This window comes from Chiroxiphia lanceolata, chromosome 1, assembly GCF_009829145.1.
Source record: "Chiroxiphia lanceolata isolate bChiLan1 chromosome 1, bChiLan1.pri, whole genome shotgun sequence".
NCBI lineage: Eukaryota > Metazoa > Chordata > Aves > Passeriformes > Pipridae > Chiroxiphia > Chiroxiphia lanceolata.
In genome coordinates this window covers 102,997,531-103,014,928 of record NC_045637.1, presented here as the reverse complement: position 1 = coordinate 103,014,928, position 17,398 = coordinate 102,997,531, and the positions used below count along the sequence as shown (strand labels likewise).

The window sequence follows — 17,398 nt, the reverse complement described above, 5'->3', positions numbered from 1 at the left end:
GCTTTCTGATTCTGGCATTTTAGTTTTTAATAAGCATCATTACCAAAGAGCCTTTGTAAAAGAGTGACTTAAAAGAGCACTATGCTCCTATGGGAGAACTTCTCCCCACTGTCCTGGACAAAGTGGGCAAAAGCACTTGAGCTGGCAGGGCCACACACAACTACAAGTACAGACAAGCAGGAGAAGGACAAAGCAGATGCTTGGCTGTGATGGCTCACACCTGGCAACATACACAGCACATCAGTGCTAAGGGGAAAGCTCTTTTGGCCAGCAACTTGAGCACATCTCCAACTGAAAATTAAACATACACACTCTCCCCAAAAGCCCTTTGCATTATTTAAGAGTGGAGCAGGCACCTTGACAGTATTAGGATAGGTGACAGAAGGCATGAAAGCAGGCCACAAGCAGAACTTGAAAGCAGACAGGTAATGTTTGAGTGTGATTGGGATACAAGCAAGATTACGCTGAATCATGCATTTCAACAGCACTGTTTCTTAAAAAAAGTAGTGGAAACCCTGTCTTCAGTGCACTTCAAGGCTAGCTGTAGCACTGGCAGAGGCATTAGAGGACAAAAGTGTATTTGGCAGGGAGATAAAGGGAGTGACCTAATGAGTCGATTCAGTCTCAGACAACCCTGCATAATTTAAACATAGCTGGAAATATACATTCACAATATGAGATTCATTCATGTACTGCCTAACTATTTAAAACTTTTATGATCCACTGTAATGGGGCAGACAGTGTAGCAGGAATGCTCAGAGGAAATACATACTAAATTTCCACAGCTCCAACCTAGTGAGAAAAACTGTTAATCTCTAAGAAGCAACCTTATTGTATGTACTAAATCACGGGATTTTCTTTAAAGGTATCTACAGGTTCAATATCTGGCTTTAAAAAAATACAATTTTATGATGAAGTTGTAGTATTGGGAGCTTTATAGCATATGCTTTTGTAAAAAAACCTTTTTTAAACTCTGTAAAACTTCTTTTTAAAGACATTTCTACAAACATTATTTCAAACACTATGTCATTAATGTAGTTGTTGTCACACTACCTTAAACCTATAGGAAATTTCAGTCAGACAGAATTGCAATTTCTTCCTATCATACAGATCCTACAGCAAGAACATCTCTCAGCTTTTACTTTAGTAATTTCTGAAAGGTATTTCACTAAGGTAACCTATTTCTTCCCTCTTGCAAAGCTTTCTGTGCTCATTTCTGAGCTGCCACTTAGAATGATAGGCATACTTGCATAAACTTTCCCTTTTCAGCCAGCCTTAATTATAAGAGAAAAATAAAACTTTGGATCTCATCCCTGACCCCCTCAGACAGTTGTCCTCCACCAGAAAAATGAAACTTTGCAATATACCTATTAAACACGATAAGATAAAATTTCTAACCTGGATACGAATCCAAGGAGTTTCAGGTGCTCAGAAGGGCTGGAAGGCATCGGATTCATCAAGTCTCGGATTCGTGCTAAGCCAGCAATTCCAACTCCAACCACTACTGTCCCAAACATTTTGCTAGACTGTCCAAAAGAAAAAAAAAAAGGCAACCTTGTTTTTTTTTTTTTAAGCAGGGAGAAGAACAACTGGGAGGGAAGGTGAGAGAATGGATTATTCTTGAACTCTGCTTTCATACAGCCAAACCTTATTGAGATGTCAGCTAACAGAGATGTGATGCTGTATGCTACTGAGCTCACTTGCATCCCATTGAAATGTGGTCAAGCGGTTCAGCCTGTCAAAGGACTGGTCTTGAGACTTGTATTAAACAGCTATGAAATCACAGCTCCAGCAAAGTTCTTCCTTTCCGTGAATAGAAAGCAGGCTTTAAAAGTGAGACATTCTTCTATTTATATTGGCACTTCCACCCTGGAAAGGAGCCAAAAGGTTCTGCAAAACCAGCAGAGCTTTATATAAATCCTGCTGACTTCCTGAGTGTCTGCAGTACAGCGGGCCCCGGGCTGCCACACAGTCAGTCACAGAGTACAGCAGCATAGCTGAAATACTTTGAGACAGGAAGCAAAGAGCATCTTTTCTTGCCCCATGTAACCACTGGCACGTCCTACAATGTCAAGCTGTAACCAACCATCTAATAATCTGGTGAAGACACTTGCTTCACATTTCCACGCACAAAGAAAGCTCTACCAACTCTTTAATGACAAGCAGGCATGTCTTCAAGATCTACATCTCCCAAATGCACATTTCTGCCACAACGTGGAGGGCAAGATAGGTATTGCACTCACTGGCTGGGCTGCTGGGTACAGGTAATAAATTTTTCTGTTGGTTTTGATTTGCTATTGATTTGCAGAAGCACTGAGCAACTGGTGAAACCTTTCAAACCTGTACTGCTCCAGCACCCTGACAACTAGCAACACTTTGTAAAGTAATTGAAAATTTACAGGAAAAATGGCCTAAAACAATCACGTCACATCCTCTGTATTTTTTGTTCCTTCCATCCCAAGAAAACACCCCTTCAAATTCTATTTCTTCTGTCTTGGTCTTCTCCTTCCCACCACTGCCAATCCCTTCATCTGAGTGAACTCTTTAGATTGTTTAGATTTACTGCAGCCCTTTACACAACATCCTTCTGACACTGAAACGGATAGATGGACAGTGCAGCATCACAGCCATAAATGACTGTTATGGCAGTCTGAGAGGCTGACAGCTGCTAAGAAATTACATCAACTGGGACAAAGAAAAAAAAGATCCTGTCTCCAATCACATGCTTTGTCTGGATTTTGTTTTCTTATAAGCTCCTGCCTATATTCCTGCCAGGGCTGAACTCCATTCCCTTCATATATGCCAAAAGGGTACAAAGATAAAACACAGACCAGCATGTTTAATGTAAAAGAAAAAATCGATGATATACTGAAGAGTCCTCCATGGGCATTACAGTGACATTTCATTACCAAATATTTGAGGTATAACATGATGACACTGTTCACCAGAGAAAAGAGGGCTGAGAGAGAGGTGGGGGGAAAGGAGGGCAATATAACCACACAACCCATTTTCAGGACCAGCCACAGGCAGAATCTTGGTCTGGACTCTGTTACATTTGCTTTTCTCTGCGGCCAAAGAGAAAAGAGACTGAGACTTTCAGAATGATCTCAGCTGTGAGGAGGCCCAGAAGGTCACTTGATCCAAAACCTATTCAGTTGCACCACGGCCATGCTGAGTTCTGAGCTCTGTTCCCATGGTTGGCAATCCTCCAACCTCTCAGGCCCCTGCTGCAGTGTTTGACCGCTCTCACAACAAGAACTTCTTCTTAGCATCTACAAAAGTTTCCTGTGTTGCCTTTTGCCATTTCATAGCACACCTCCAAAAGAGTGTGGTTCCAGTTCCTCTACATGCTCCCATCAGAAAGCTGTAGGCAGCAATAATAATGCCCTTTACATTTCTTTTCTGCAAGTCGGAAAAACCGAGTTCCCTAAGCCTGTCCTCATTCATCATCTCCTTGAGCCATTTACCATCATCATAGCTCTCCACAGGACTCGCTCCTGTATTTCATCAGAGAATCATAGAACAATTTGGGTTGAAAAGGACCTTAAAGATCCTCTAGTTTCAACCTCCAGCCCCCACATGCAAGGACACCTTTCCCTAGACCAGAGTGCTCAAAGTCCCAACCAAACTGGCCTTAAATACTTCCAGGGATGGGGCATCCACAACTTCTCTGGGCAACCTGTTCCAGCGCCTCACCACCCTCTCAGTAAAGAATTCCTTCCTAATATCTAATCTAAAGCCATTCTCCCTTTTCTCACCCCTATAGGCCCTTGTAAAAAGTTCCTCTCTAGCTCTCTTGTAGCCCCCTTTAGGTACTGGAAGGCTGCTATAAGGTCTGCCCAGAGCCTTCTCTTCTCCAGGCTGAACAACACCAACTCTTTCATCCTGTTTTTTCAGGAGAGGTGCTCCAGCCCTCTGAGCATCTTTATGGCCCTTCTAGAACTGCTCCAACAGGTCAATATGTTTCTCATGTTGGAGGCCCAGAGCTGGACGCAGCACTGCTAGTGGGGTCTCACAAGAGCAGAGTAGATGGGGAGAATCCCCTCCTTTGACCTGCTGGCCACTCAGCCCAGAATGATGCAGCCCAGAATACAGTTGGCTTTCTGGTCTGCAAGTGCACATTGCCAGGTGATGTCAAGCTTCTCATCAATCAATGCATTCTCCATCCAGCCTGTATTTGCACTTGGGATCACTCCAGTCCAAGTGCACTTGGCCTCGCTGAACTCCATGAGGTTCGCATAGGCCCATTTTTTGAGCCTGAAAAGGGCCCTCTGGATGGCATTATCCCTCTCCTCCAGTATACTGACTGCACCACCCAGCTTGGTGTCATTGGCAAGAGCATTACTTAAGGTGCACTTGATCCCACTGTCCTGGGACAAAGATGTCCCAAAGACTGACAGTGTCAGTCCCAATACTGACCCTTGAGGAATACCCCTCATCACTGGTAAACATTGTGTTGTTGAGTGCAACCATTCAAACAATTTATCTGCTGAGTGATCTTTCCATCAAACCCATGTCTCTCCAGTTCAGACACATGGATGTGTGCAGGACAGCGTCAAATGCTTTGCACAAACCGAGGTAGATGCCATCAGTTGCTCTTCCCCATCCACCAACACTGTAATTCCATCGTAGAAGGCCATCAAATATGTCAGGAACTATTGGCCCTGCCAGGTCCACCATCTGCCAGTTCCCTCAAAAGCCTCAGAAGTCCCATGGACTTGTGCACTTTCAGGTTCCTTAGGAGAAGGTCAGGTTCAAAAACATCTACAGTGGGCAGTTCTTCATTCTCTCAGTCCCTGCCTTTGCCTTCTGAGACTTGGGTAGTGTGCCTGGAGCGCTTGCCAACGAAGACCAAGGAAAAAAAGTCATTATGTATCCCAGACCTCTCCATATCCCAGCCAGGTCTCCCATTTTCTTCCAGGGAGGACCCACATTTTCCCTAGTCTTCCTGTTATCATACCTGTAGAAGCTTTTCTTGTTGCCTTTGACATCCCTGGTCAGCTTTAATTCTATCAGGGCTTTAGCTTTCCTAATCTGCTCCCTGGCTGCTCGGACGATGTCTCTGTATTCCTTCCATACTACCTGTTCTTGCTTCCATACTCTGTAGGTTTCCTTTTTGTATTTGAGTGTGTCCAGGAGCTCCTTGTTCATCCATGCAGGCCTCCTGGTGTTTTTGCCTGACTTCCTCTTTGTTGAGATGCATCACTCCTGAGCTCAGAGGAGGTGATCCTTGAAAGGGTACTGGACACTGCACTGCAGATGGATGTAGCCAGGTCCTGTCAGCTACACTCTTGCTAATGCAGTCCAATTCACAGTTGGCCTTCTTTGCCACAAGAGCATGTTGGGGCCTGAGGTTCAACTTGTCCATCAGTAGCTGCAGGGCAGCTTCTGACTTTCTAGCCACATAGTGCCCAACCTGTACTGATGCAAAGGTGTACCAGGGCGAATTTATGCTGATACTTTTGGTCTGTGTTTGGCCCCAGCCATCTGCCGTAGTTTATATTCTCCCTGCCAAGTTCACTGATAAAACAGTGAATTCGTCCTTGGAGGGAGAACTTCTGTATAAACTATTTCAATTGGTGTTCTGTGATTGGCTAATTCTCCTCCAAGGGCATTTGAAGGAGAATTTGATGAGGAGGGGAGGAAGGTTCGCCCCCAGACTCAACTAAGAAAGACCCCAAAACATACTGCGCGTGCATGAGGGGATTTCCAGAGTTCTCATGTGTGCGCAGAAGAGATGCACTTACAGAACCAGGAGGTGGGACTGAGGGCCTCTGGCTGGGCGGTGCTGGCCACACCTGGGAGGTTGTGGTCACTCAGTTAATTGTATAAAAGTAGACAGTGATTTCTTGGAGAGGAGCTAATCTTCATACCAAGGACAACATTGCCTTTTGTCAGGGACGCCTGCCAGTTTGTGAACTTACTGACTCCAATGATGCAGCTTCTGCTATGGGTAATTATAGGCATGCTAGGTCGGTAAGATAACTTTATGGGCAACAGCTGGGTAATTGGGGAGGTCATGCTGGGGGCTTATTTCTCTCTTCCTTCCTCCCTTTTGTGTTTGTTTGTTTTGTTGGCCACCTCTTGGTAATAAATATTGGTTTTTGTTAAGCTTTTAACGGTGTATGGTTTTCAGGCTTCAGTATGTCTCGAACCCCTCCCTAATACAAAAGAGGGCTATTCTATATTTGCCTTTGCTGAATATCATGATGTTCCTGTCTGCCCAGGCCCCTCTGATGTATTGACCACTCCCTCCAGCTGGATTTCATCCACAGACTTACCAAAGCCACACACTTACCAAAGCCACACTCCAGGCTATTGTGCAGGTGGTTAATAAACACATTTAACAGTATTGAAGGCGAACACAATACTTGCCCTTTCCAGCCATCAGGATCCTCCCTGACCACCAAATGGCTTCACAGGGATATCAAGCAAGTCCCTAGCACTCTTGGATGTACTATGTCTGCTGCCAGAGGCTGCTGTACATCCAAGAGTTATATCACCATCTTCCTCTACTGTGAGTAATGCAACATTCCCATAGAGTCTGTTAGTAGACTCAGAAAACCTGGAGGTCTGTGGACAAACCTTACTAGTGAAAACCTTCGGGTTTTGTGCTGGAGGGCAGTCAGGAGAACCCTGCTGATCCATGCCAGCTTTCTGCCATGCTTGTCTCTGCTTCCAGCACACTGAAGTCAGGCACCTGTGCTCTGGGGAGATCATCCCTGTAGATCAAACTCAGCCTCTCTGGCCCCCCAGGGCAGTCTTCCATTAGAACTTGCCAAGTAGAGCCATCAAAAAGCCACAATACCTGCTATTTTGAAGTATATGGTTGCAATTCTTTAAAATTTATATCCATAAAGAGCTCCAAGTGTGCATCAGGACCAGGTCAGCAGAATCTAGAAGTAGCACAGTTTGAAAACTGGAGCTTACTTTAAGTTCAGAAATTTTCAAGGTTAGTAGAGTGTTAAGCTGTTAATATTTGCCTATTGCCTTCAGCAGGATTGGGAGTTGGAGTCATACAGCAAACAAATTCCACTGAACCTGCTACAGTCATCTCGTTTCCAAGAACTGCTTTTTTTTGCTGGTGAGCTGCTGACCTCTGCTTCAACAAAGTGGATAAAGTGGGGGAGCTGCCTACCTTCTTCAATGAACAAAGAACATCTCTCTGCAGATGCTCAGGTTGCTGAATATCAATATTTTTGCCTCTCTTTTGAAAAAAAACTTTCCTAGCTTCATCTGATGAACACCTTCTGACCTCCTCAAAAGTAATATTTAAGATAAGCAAGATTATTTCATGCTAAGTACAAAACCTGTTACTATGCAACCTGTTGCCATAGCAACCAGCCATTTGGTCCAAGTCAAGGGTGGTTAAGGGTTTGGAGGCTAATACTGTATCCATACTGAAAGAGACAGCTACTAAATGTATATTACAGAACAACTGCTTATACACATAGCTAAGAGAAAAATTGCTATGTTTGCATCCCTGCTGCCACTTTTTATTACCCTTATTTTGCTCACACAACAAAATCTGCAGCTGCTCAGGGAGCAAAGTAAATTAGATGTTTTTCAGAACTGTTACAAACCAGGTAAGAGCAGAATAGAGAATACTCATCTGATGAGTATATAAAAATTTACTCCTTATTTCAAACCTTTTACATGAGGATAACAGCTACAGTTACCTTTCAAGCAAAAAAATGAGGAAGTAGGAAGCCCAAATCATAAACTGCTGTGCCTGCCTTTCATGCTTTTTTCTTACTGTCAGTGACCTTGGCTAAAGCTTTGACAAAAAAAGATTTCAGAGGCATTTTCAAGGCTGCTGGACTTTGGCTCCCATCATACTGAAAAAAAAAAAAAGTACCATAAGTGATATAACTGTACATCAGCCAGTGTCCAAAAGCATTTTTCCCACCCTTTCCTAATGGGCTGTACAAAAGCAAAGGGGCTGGTGAGAAGATTAGAAAAAGATGACCTTCATGCTCACACACTGAGTGGGGAATTCCTCCCACACCCCAGCAAGACCCGCCCTGGCCATGTTGCAGGCAGGCCTGCCAGATTCACTGGGGTGCCCTCTGAAGTGGGATAGGGGGGATGGAGGCTGCCGAATGCAGTGGGAGCTCTTCCCCACTGACAGCCAGCACAAGTGGCTCCTCTTACCAATGCAGACAAGCCCTGCATGACACAGAGGCAGAGCTGAGAAAGGCATCCAGCTGAAGAGGATCATTTATCCTACATGATATATCATTGTCCCATCACTCCTCTGCTCTTCAGCTTTCTGTGCTTCTGCTGTGTATTTCCTGCAGTAGATCTAGGCTACTCTGAAGTAAAAGAAAAAAAAAATTGCTCCATACCCACATATTCTTGCAAAATTTAGCAATGAAACAAGAATATTCAGCAGCAAAGCAAATAATGGAGTATGTCCAAAGGGATCAGTCACCCAGCAAGCGTGTTCCTCCCCATGTAATCACACTGGGACTTCAGCCTCTACATCTCAGAACTGTTTACACTTACTGAGGTAAGCTTAAGGGAAGTGAGGCTTACCTCTATTTTGTGCAACATCACTAAGGCAATGCAAAGTCCGTGGAGAGGCAAGATAAAAGGCAGAACTTAAGAACCATTTCTTTTTCAGTAAAATTTTTCATGGCATACTTAGACATTACAGAATGAGAACGGGTACCTTCTCTCATGATATATAAAGAATTTCAGTAAGCCTCATGCATTTTCCCTGCAGTTTTCACAGTCTTGTTCCCACAGATATGAATGAGTGACTCACATAAGAAATCAAAATATTTTGTAGTTCATGTCACATACAATAACATGTAGTTCATGTCACAAATAACACTAATGCAAGAGGCTTTCCTGAAGCACTGACATCTGGGTCTTTTTAAGTGTGCTACTTCAAGTGCCACACATATCTTAAGAGTAACAGAAACCTCATAGATGAGTACTTAATCTGAAAAAACTGTTGTCAAGGTTAGTTCACTTTTGCATAGTCAAAAGTTGAACCATGAGTGTTTGAGCCTGGCTGCTGGAGGGATCCACCTTATACACATATATTCTCACTTACGTATTCTCACTTAGCAGACCTTCAGCTTGCTCAGTCAGAAAGGGGACAAGATGAGACTGCTGGTGCTGTCTGTGTTTCTGTGAGTGCTCTGTGATCTGTGACTGACCATGTATATATGCACATACATGGTGTACATGTGTGTTCTGCATGCATGTGCTGACTGGAAATATGTTTTCAGCCTAAATACTGACCAGGGGTCATACAGTCTTGCCCCTTTCAGGCTGTTGGATTCCACCTGATCTTTTCTTCTAATATAAACCAGGCTGGACTGAGGAAGTTTTCCGGAGCTCCCTTTGGATAGACTTGTGGACTAGACATCCTCCAAAATGTTTTCCCTGTTACTGCAGTGACACTCCGAGATGAGGGTTGCACAACCTCAACAGAAATTTTCAGGGGAACACCGGACAGACAGCAGCAGTCACTGTAAAGTCAACAAGTTGAAAATTTGAAGTTCCTTTCGCACCTAACTCACTGATTTCAAATACCCAGATAAATGGAAGATGCTGTACTCAAGGTTGTTTGTACATGATACAGCCTGTGCCATCACATCTTACTCTCATTGTCTACTCTTAGCAAGAAACATCTGCCTGGAGCAGGGAAAGCAGGAGCTGAACAGAGTGGCTTCTGTTAGTGTTGGGGGTTTTGTATGAAAAAATTCACAAATGCTCCAATTTAGCAGCCTGTTCAGACGCATAAATACCCTTTGTTCTGCAGGAAACCATTTAGGCACTTTAACCTCTGCATGTGCTGAAGGACCTGCTGGAAGTAGACCCAGTACGGGCCTCACAAATCCTCACTAAAGGCAGGACTTGAAGAAAAAGGCAAAGCAAAAATGAAGGCAAAGAAAATTATTGTTTGAATGCCAAAATGCTGGATTGTTTTTGCTCTGCGTTTACTGCAAAACAGAGAGAAAAAAGTGTTCTGCAAGAAAGAGACAGACAGGAAGGCAACCCCCAACACTCTTTGTTACTTCTCTTCAAAACATTAATTGAACATAAAGTCAGAATTTGTCTTGAAAACCTGACAAGACCATTTACAGTTTCCACATTTCAGAGAAAAACAGCAGCACTTAAAAGTTGTACAGCAAGTATGTACATTTTCCTTGAAAGCTGTTTGTTACAGCCTTAAATGTCAATGCTTGCCAGCACCTCTTCATCTCTCCTGCCAATCTTTCAGGCTATCAAAACCCAGGCCACAGTCTCTTGGCAGGCACACAGGCTCTGCTGAATGAGTTATAACTTTAAGGCACCAACTCTTATACAGGTTTGCCAGTGGAAAACAGTCTCTCATCCTGACTGGCACCACTGTGGAAAGAGCCAGAGGGGACTTTTCTTCCCGCATTTTAAATGCCATTTGAACAACACACGTGCGTTGTTTCACATTTTTATGCAGGTTCACCAATTAAATTACAGTTTTCCCTGGCTGCCAAAGCTGAAGTTGATATAGTTATATTGAGATATGGCCAGATGCTGTGTTACAGCTGCCAAACAAGCACCTTTAGTCTACACAGTGGATCGTTGATAATAAAGGACTGCACTTGTACCAGATACGCTGTCTCCAGCATTAATACCTGAGTAGAAGGATAACTTTTATTAGAACACAGTTCTGCAAGCTAAATCTGCTAACTCCAGAGTCTGCAGTGGTTCTGACTCCCATCTCAGTAGGGCTGTTTCCACAGCCTGCAACTCCATAATTGAAGCAAAACCATCTCATGAAAGTAATATAATACCATGAGAAGTACTGAAAGAATAACCTGAAGATCTGGTTTTAATATGTGATATATTCCACCCTGTGGAGGACTGAAACAGAAGTTCTGTGAGGGACATGAATGGGTATGAATGACCATTTCATCCTCTTCTCCTGTCTGTATTCACCCTTTGTGGTTCAGATTTGGTTGCCAGTATGCAGAGGAAAAACAAAGACAAATAACACTTTTGAGATAGGTCAGGCAGGCTCATTTTGTTTAAAATTGAGAGTCAAATTACATTTTGATATACTTACACTGCTAAGGCTGAAACTATCCAAGAAAGAACTGAGCCTACTTTGGGGCACCTGAAAATTAATTAAGAGGAAGACATGAAGGACTCCACTTTCTATTTTATAAAAATATTCCCTTAAAAAAAAAAGTGCAAAGCCTTACTTATAATGGTAATTTTCCAGGAACTATTCTGGAGTGAATTTCAGAAAGTCTCATGAAACTTCTGGTGGGTAAATAAACAATTGCACATAACTGCAGCCTCATCACAGCTACTTTTTAACCAAAAGGCTGCTTGTATGTGGCTAATTAGCACATGCCTAAAACAAAGAGAGACAAAAAAACACCCCCAAAACTTATTTCAGGCTTTAATGTGCTATAACATTTTTCGAAAGCCAGTGACAGAAGAAGAGAAGAGTGTTTTTACAAGCAACAAGCCAATTACTTTGGAGTAAAGTCTATTCAGGACAATGAGCTATGTTTTGGAGCTATCAACGATTCACAGATCCTAATTTTCTATGAGATCAAACAATATTATTGCTACAGTCCCAATCTGTGCCTGAGAAAATAACCGCTGTAAAGCTAAAAACGGTTCTAACTCAAAAAGGAAAAAAAAAAAAAAAAGCATGAAACACATCCTCCACCGCTTTTTTTGATTTAACACCCACATAAAACAGTAGAGCTATCACAAAGTTGAACTCTGCCAGGTCCCTGTGGACCATGAACCATGTTTCCTGGCTTCCCTGCAGAGCAATAAAGCCCCCAGTGTAAAGTGTCTGCACAGCTAAGTGTCTGAACACTAATAACTGAGACTCTGCTTGAACATCTATTTCATACAAAGATATTGCTGTTTTGTGCTGACTCTTACACTTTTTTTTTTTTTTTTGAGAGCTTTTCATATTCTGGTAAAAGCAATGACTGGAGGACTACTTATCCATACCTGCATTTCTGGGGAAACTTTACTCAGAGCTTATCACGAGGGCAGGGAGCTGAGACACGCCCGAGAACCTCAGCCCATTCCCTTCCCTCCCTTATGCTGCTCATTTTGTTTTTGCTGTATCACGTACTGAGAGAAGAGGCTTCTCCACATCACTTGATAGATTCACAAGTACTTTGCAGGTAAACTCTAGTGCCGAAAGAGGCTTCCAACCTTTTGTTGTAATACAACTGGAAGTGATGATGAACAATTACAGAAAAATGTTCTGAAATATTTTCTCAATTATTACATCTGCCCCTGAATTTTCCTGCCAGTTACTGCACTCCTGTCTACAAGCTCTTACTTCTTCAGAGGGCCTAAAGAATGCAGAGCTGTGCTGGGCAGATGAAGGAAACCCATATTTCCAGGATGTATTCTTACTTTATCTGAGAAGTTTACCGGGTGACCTAAAGCAAGCAAATCACACCCCCTTTCCTCATCAGTCCTCCCAGCTCCAGAACAGCAGAAACCTCTCTCTCTGTAGAGCATTCTCAGACCTACTGACAATAAGTGCAATGTAAGAAGTAGGTATCACTACAACCTCTCTTCTTCTCTGTAGGAAATCCCACACAGAACAGACATCTAGAAAATATGACTGTAACTAAAGTTTGTATTGAAATATCTATATAAAACAATGCCCTATAATGCATAACACAAAAAGAGATTTCTTCTTTCCCTTCTCTTGCTGTTAAATTAATCTGAAACTCAAAACCTAAAAGGAATTATGTGCATGCTTAGCTTTAATCGCAAGTAATGCCATTGATCTCAATGAGAATACTCCTATGAGCCCATTAAGAAATAAGAGCTCTTGCTGTTTACTGTAATATTAGTAGGCATAAGAACAAAACACATATCCAGCTACAAGTATGTTCCATTAATATCTTTATGGACTCAACCCAATAGATGATACCTATCTTCCGGTCCACTAAAGGTCACTGCATCCCAGATCTGTAACAGGCTGACCTATTTTGAGAATTTCCCAAACAAAAAAAGCACTCCTGCTACAAGCTGCAGTCACCATAAAGATATTGCTTACCATGGCTGATGAAATCCTCTGCCAGCATCGTTAGTATGATAGCAACTGATAACACCAGAGGCCTGCCCCGTACTCTCTTCAGAGCAAACAATATACACAAAATTTAGCTAGTCAGACAAGCATACTTTTTAGCTTTCTCATCCTCTATCCAGCAGTAAAAAATGTTTTCACCCTTCTAAAATAAATTGAGAGTAAGATAAAGTGATTTTTTTTTAATAACTAGATTGAGACAACTTAGGAAATTGATAAAAGTTTTGCATAATGTTCTATTTTTAAAAATCATGCTCTAACACCTCTGTCACTTTATCAAGTCTACAACTCCGTAGTAAGGCCTGAAAAATGCAATGGTTTCTCTCCATTCATACTACATTTTGGAAATCTACCAATGTCAGACATTGCTCAAGACTAGGGAAAAAGAGAAGCTTTTGAATGAAGATTAACAATTGAGGTTATTCACTCCTAACTTTAGAGCTCAGTATTTTTCATGTTACTGGGCAACACAAAACTCAAGAATGAGATAGGCCAGCCTCTCTCTCATGAAGAGTTAGTCTGTAAATCAATGTGCTTTAGCAGTCAAGTAGTCCTGATGTGCTACTCATCTGTTATAATTGTCCCAAAAAAGCAAAACACCTTTACTGAAGTATCAGCCACTAGAGGGGGTATTTGGTATCCTACCTAAAACCTGGTAAGAAAATGAAATTAAAAAAAAAAAAAATTAAGGTTACAGAAAACCTGTAAAAGCATATTTCCCACAGTACTGCAACTAAGGTTCCATGCAAAGTGTTTTAGGAAAAACAATGCTTTCTTTGTGTGTAACTGAACACAATGCAGAAGCAAACACCACGTCTCCTCTTCCAATTCTTAGGTCTACCCACATCAAACACTGCAATTTCTGTGAGCAGAGATGTAGTTTTATATGCCAAGAACATGGCTAAATCACCACTAGGTTTGATTTGCCTGTACAGTCAGTCATCTCTGAACATGTTTAAACGTGATCCTTCAAGCATGCCAAGCTAGAGCCTGACATGCTCAGTCTTGGGCTTGATAAACAAGAAAAAGAACAACCTACAAAATGGTTCCTATTTACAACTGTCTTCCTCTTTACAGATTCACAATCCCCAGATTTAATGTTCCAAAAAGTCTCCAAAAGGACCTAGAAAACTGCCATCAAGTTAGGTCCAACTTCAAGCAAAGTAGAAGATTCAACTTGGCTCAAGCCACTCCCAAACTATCTATTATTTAAAACATGTTAAGTGAAAGACGAATATACATTTCAACTCCTGCATATGAATCTGTAATGAATACAAAACTCATCAAAAACTATAAACGGACTTGATGATTGAGTCCATGCAGGGACAGCCTGGAGAAGGGTACAGGATGGATTGTGCCAGTATATTAAGAGCATCATAGATTCTACATACTTTGTTAAATTCTGTCAGTTTGGGGACAGTGAAGCTGCTGGCAGAGCTTACAAAAACTCAAGACCCTCTCCAAACTTTATGTAAAAATAACTATAACTGGCTAATAGACTTAAACACCCCCAGCTCCCCTTTATTCCTCACAATCTGCCTTCAAAGATGTGGAGCTGGAAGGTTTTAGTGAAGCTGACTGCCTGCTCAGAGGAGTATTTTAAATACACAACTCATTCAGAACCAGCATGGCCATGCAATTGGGATAAAAGAATCCAGTATCGCTCTTCTTCTTTCCTCTGCCAACTGCATGTACTCAGTGTGGACTATTACGTTATTTATAACAACTGTGGCTGAACAAATGGATAATATTCCATAAAAGACAGAATCGGCACAAGCACCTATCTTTGAAATAACTAAAACAGCTATTGCAAAGGTTCAGGAGCAGACAATACTCGGGGTACTGAAAGAGGGGAATATACTTTGTAAAAGAGGTAGAAAAATAACAGGATCATGGAAGCACTAGATTTTTTAGAGCCAATACTTGCATTTGAAATGTAATGCAGACATTTCTCTCTATTAACCGGATTTTACTAGAATATATCCACCCCACTTTTTCTGCAATATTTTGGTGAAGTTATTTAACAGTTACTCTTGTTGGAGAAGAGATTTGTCCCCAACTCAAGTTCACGTCCTTAACTGCACCATTCCTTTAAACAGCCAAAGAGGTCACTGCGTTATGAAGAGGGTGGCTGTGCTGAACTACCACCATCCTGTGCCACCAATAGTAATTTTAAAATGTAACAGCAGTCCTGATCACTGCTTTATTCAGCCTTGCTCCTTTTTAAAATACCCATCTAAATCCCTTCTTCTCTGCTACCATAACCCAAGAAAGCATTTTGAAGTTCTGGGAAGAAAGTTAACCTTTTAAGTTTATTATCTATTATTTAAGCCATCCACATCTCAGGCATGACTCTGGCCCCTCCATAAAATGAGTTTCAAACAATCTCTTTCTTTATTATTAGAAATGGAAAACACAAGGCATCTTACACTAATATGATAAACACAAACACTACACATGGGCATTTGTAAGCTGTCATTGTTTTACAGATGCCTGTTAGATATTGGACACTAAATCTCTGTTCTTCCCTCCTATGGTCAGACTTGTGTACATAAAGGCAGCAATGGAGCCTCAGCAGCTCAGAATATGTAAATGACAACTGTCTGTAATAATCTGTAATAATCCTCTGAGACCACTCAGATCCATCGGCTCTGTTTAGGATTGGGTCAGAAAAAGAGCAAAAAATGGCCCAAAAATGGCTTGTGAGACAGACTTACAGATCACAAGCCATTTGACAACACTTGCTGTAAGGCTGGATGCTTTTTCCTCCCAATGGATTTTAGTTCCACAATCTGGAATAGGAAAGTTTATTCCAGATAGGCCAATAAACAAAAATAAGGTAATGTAGGAGCTGTAAATTAAAAATAATAATAATGGGCACACTGTAAAGGAATCTACTTTGTTAGAACAACAGAATGGTTTGTGTTGAAAGAAATCTTTAAAGATCTTCTAGTCCAATCCCCCTGCTGCAAGTGTGATGTTTCCTTTTTCCAGTCACTGGGGCTTCATCTGATTGCTGTGACTTTTTGAATATGATGGAGTGACTTGGCAACTGCATGAGTTCTCCCTGCTGATAAGGATTCTTTGTATGAAAAAGGCCATCTCCGTCAGCATAGTAGTATGAGATCCCACAGGCAAAAGATGAAGAGATAAAGCCTCATTTAGTAGTCATTTAACCAAAAGAAACTTAATCTCTGGTGTTATCAGCACCTTCATGCTTCTTAGAAGTTGATAATTTAGCAGCATCTAGGATAGGAGGATTTTCCCTCCTGTGTTTTAAAAAGAGGAACATTTTGTTTCTGATATTACAGGCCATTTGATGCTGAAAGGTACCAGCCAAATGACAGGGATGGTAACATGCAACAGACCAGCAGTTGTTTCTGAAAGGTGCTCTCAATCTGAGTACATGAAAACTGCTGACCTTCCACCAGGGAAACAAGGTGCCTCATGTGTATCCCTGGTGCAAAATTAGGGCTTCTTTAAAGACATCAGGGAATAAAGACTGTGTTCTTCATCTCTGCCCTCTTGAGAAAGCAGCATCCTCTCTGATGGAGTCTTAACAGAAAAACTGGGTTCAGAGCAGCCAGAGAATCACATGGCCACATTTCCTGCTTGGAGGGCAAGAGGAGAAAAGATGTGAAGCTCTTATCTTCTCTAAAACATGGGACCAGCCACTTTAAGCCCTGTTTATATTATCATATAATATGGCTATTTTTATGGTTCTTTCGCCGTGTCTTCACTGTGTCAATATTGCAAATATTACTAGATCAGGATGACCGTCACCAGGACCTATCCAGGAAGGACTGCATTGGAAACACCTGTTAGAATATTCCTATTTTTAAACAGAGTCAGGCAAATGACCTATTTAATTTGAAAATAGTTTTTCAAGAGCCCTCAGTCTTAAGGTCTCATTACAGATGCCAGGCATATAAAAACAGAGTTTGCCTCAATTTGTAAATACTGGGCTAAATACATGGATAGGTATCTCACTTCACTATGCAAGTAAGTACATGTAAAATAGATTTAAAAAATCTAAAGTCCAAACAAAAGCACATTTCCCAGAGCAAACATTTTCAGCAGCTGCTGGGATTGGTTATGCTGATTTCTGGATGATGAACCTAAGATCTCAGACACCTCAGGACTGTTTCTTACAGACAGTTCACTCCGGGATACTCAAACAGAAAAGTCAAGTACTCCACACTTATGAAAAAAAAAAAAAAAGAAGACACAAACCAGGAGCTAATTTGCCTGCTCCATCCAAATTTTATGAATCTGATGTAATGGCAACCAAAAAAAAAAAATTCTCAGTCCTTCATA

General features: G+C 41.6%; 1 protein-coding gene and 1 long non-coding RNA gene across 10 annotated transcripts in view; one reads left to right on the top strand and one right to left on the bottom strand.

Annotated features, from left to right (window-relative positions):
- Positions 1-17,398, bottom strand: part of BLVRA (biliverdin reductase A) — a 38,684-nt gene that overhangs the window by 11,836 nt on the left and 9,450 nt on the right. For 4 of the 8 annotated variants that reach the window (XM_032681649.1, XM_032681644.1, XM_032681625.1 and 1 more), the window contains one exon: positions 1,399-1,526. In XM_032681649.1, coding sequence (XP_032537540.1) covers positions 1,399-1,517 — 119 coding nt within the window. In that variant the 5' untranslated portion in view covers positions 1,518-1,526. Of the gene's footprint in view, positions 1-1,398; positions 1,527-1,647; positions 1,782-5,082; positions 5,167-6,808; positions 6,938-8,154; positions 8,291-17,398 lie in introns of those variants that run through there. The other 4 variants (XM_032681616.1, XM_032681631.1, XM_032681608.1 and 1 more) reach the window with 4 other exon arrangements.
- LOC116783813 lies at positions 5,939-11,178 on the top strand. Of its 2 annotated transcripts, XR_004355856.1 has the most exons (3): positions 5,939-5,972; positions 7,000-7,084; positions 9,779-11,178. It is a non-coding gene; the product is annotated as an uncharacterized LOC116783813 (long non-coding RNA). The 2 variants fall into 2 exon arrangements; XR_004355854.1 differs by lacking the exon at positions 5,939-5,972 and having other exon boundaries at positions 6,035-7,084.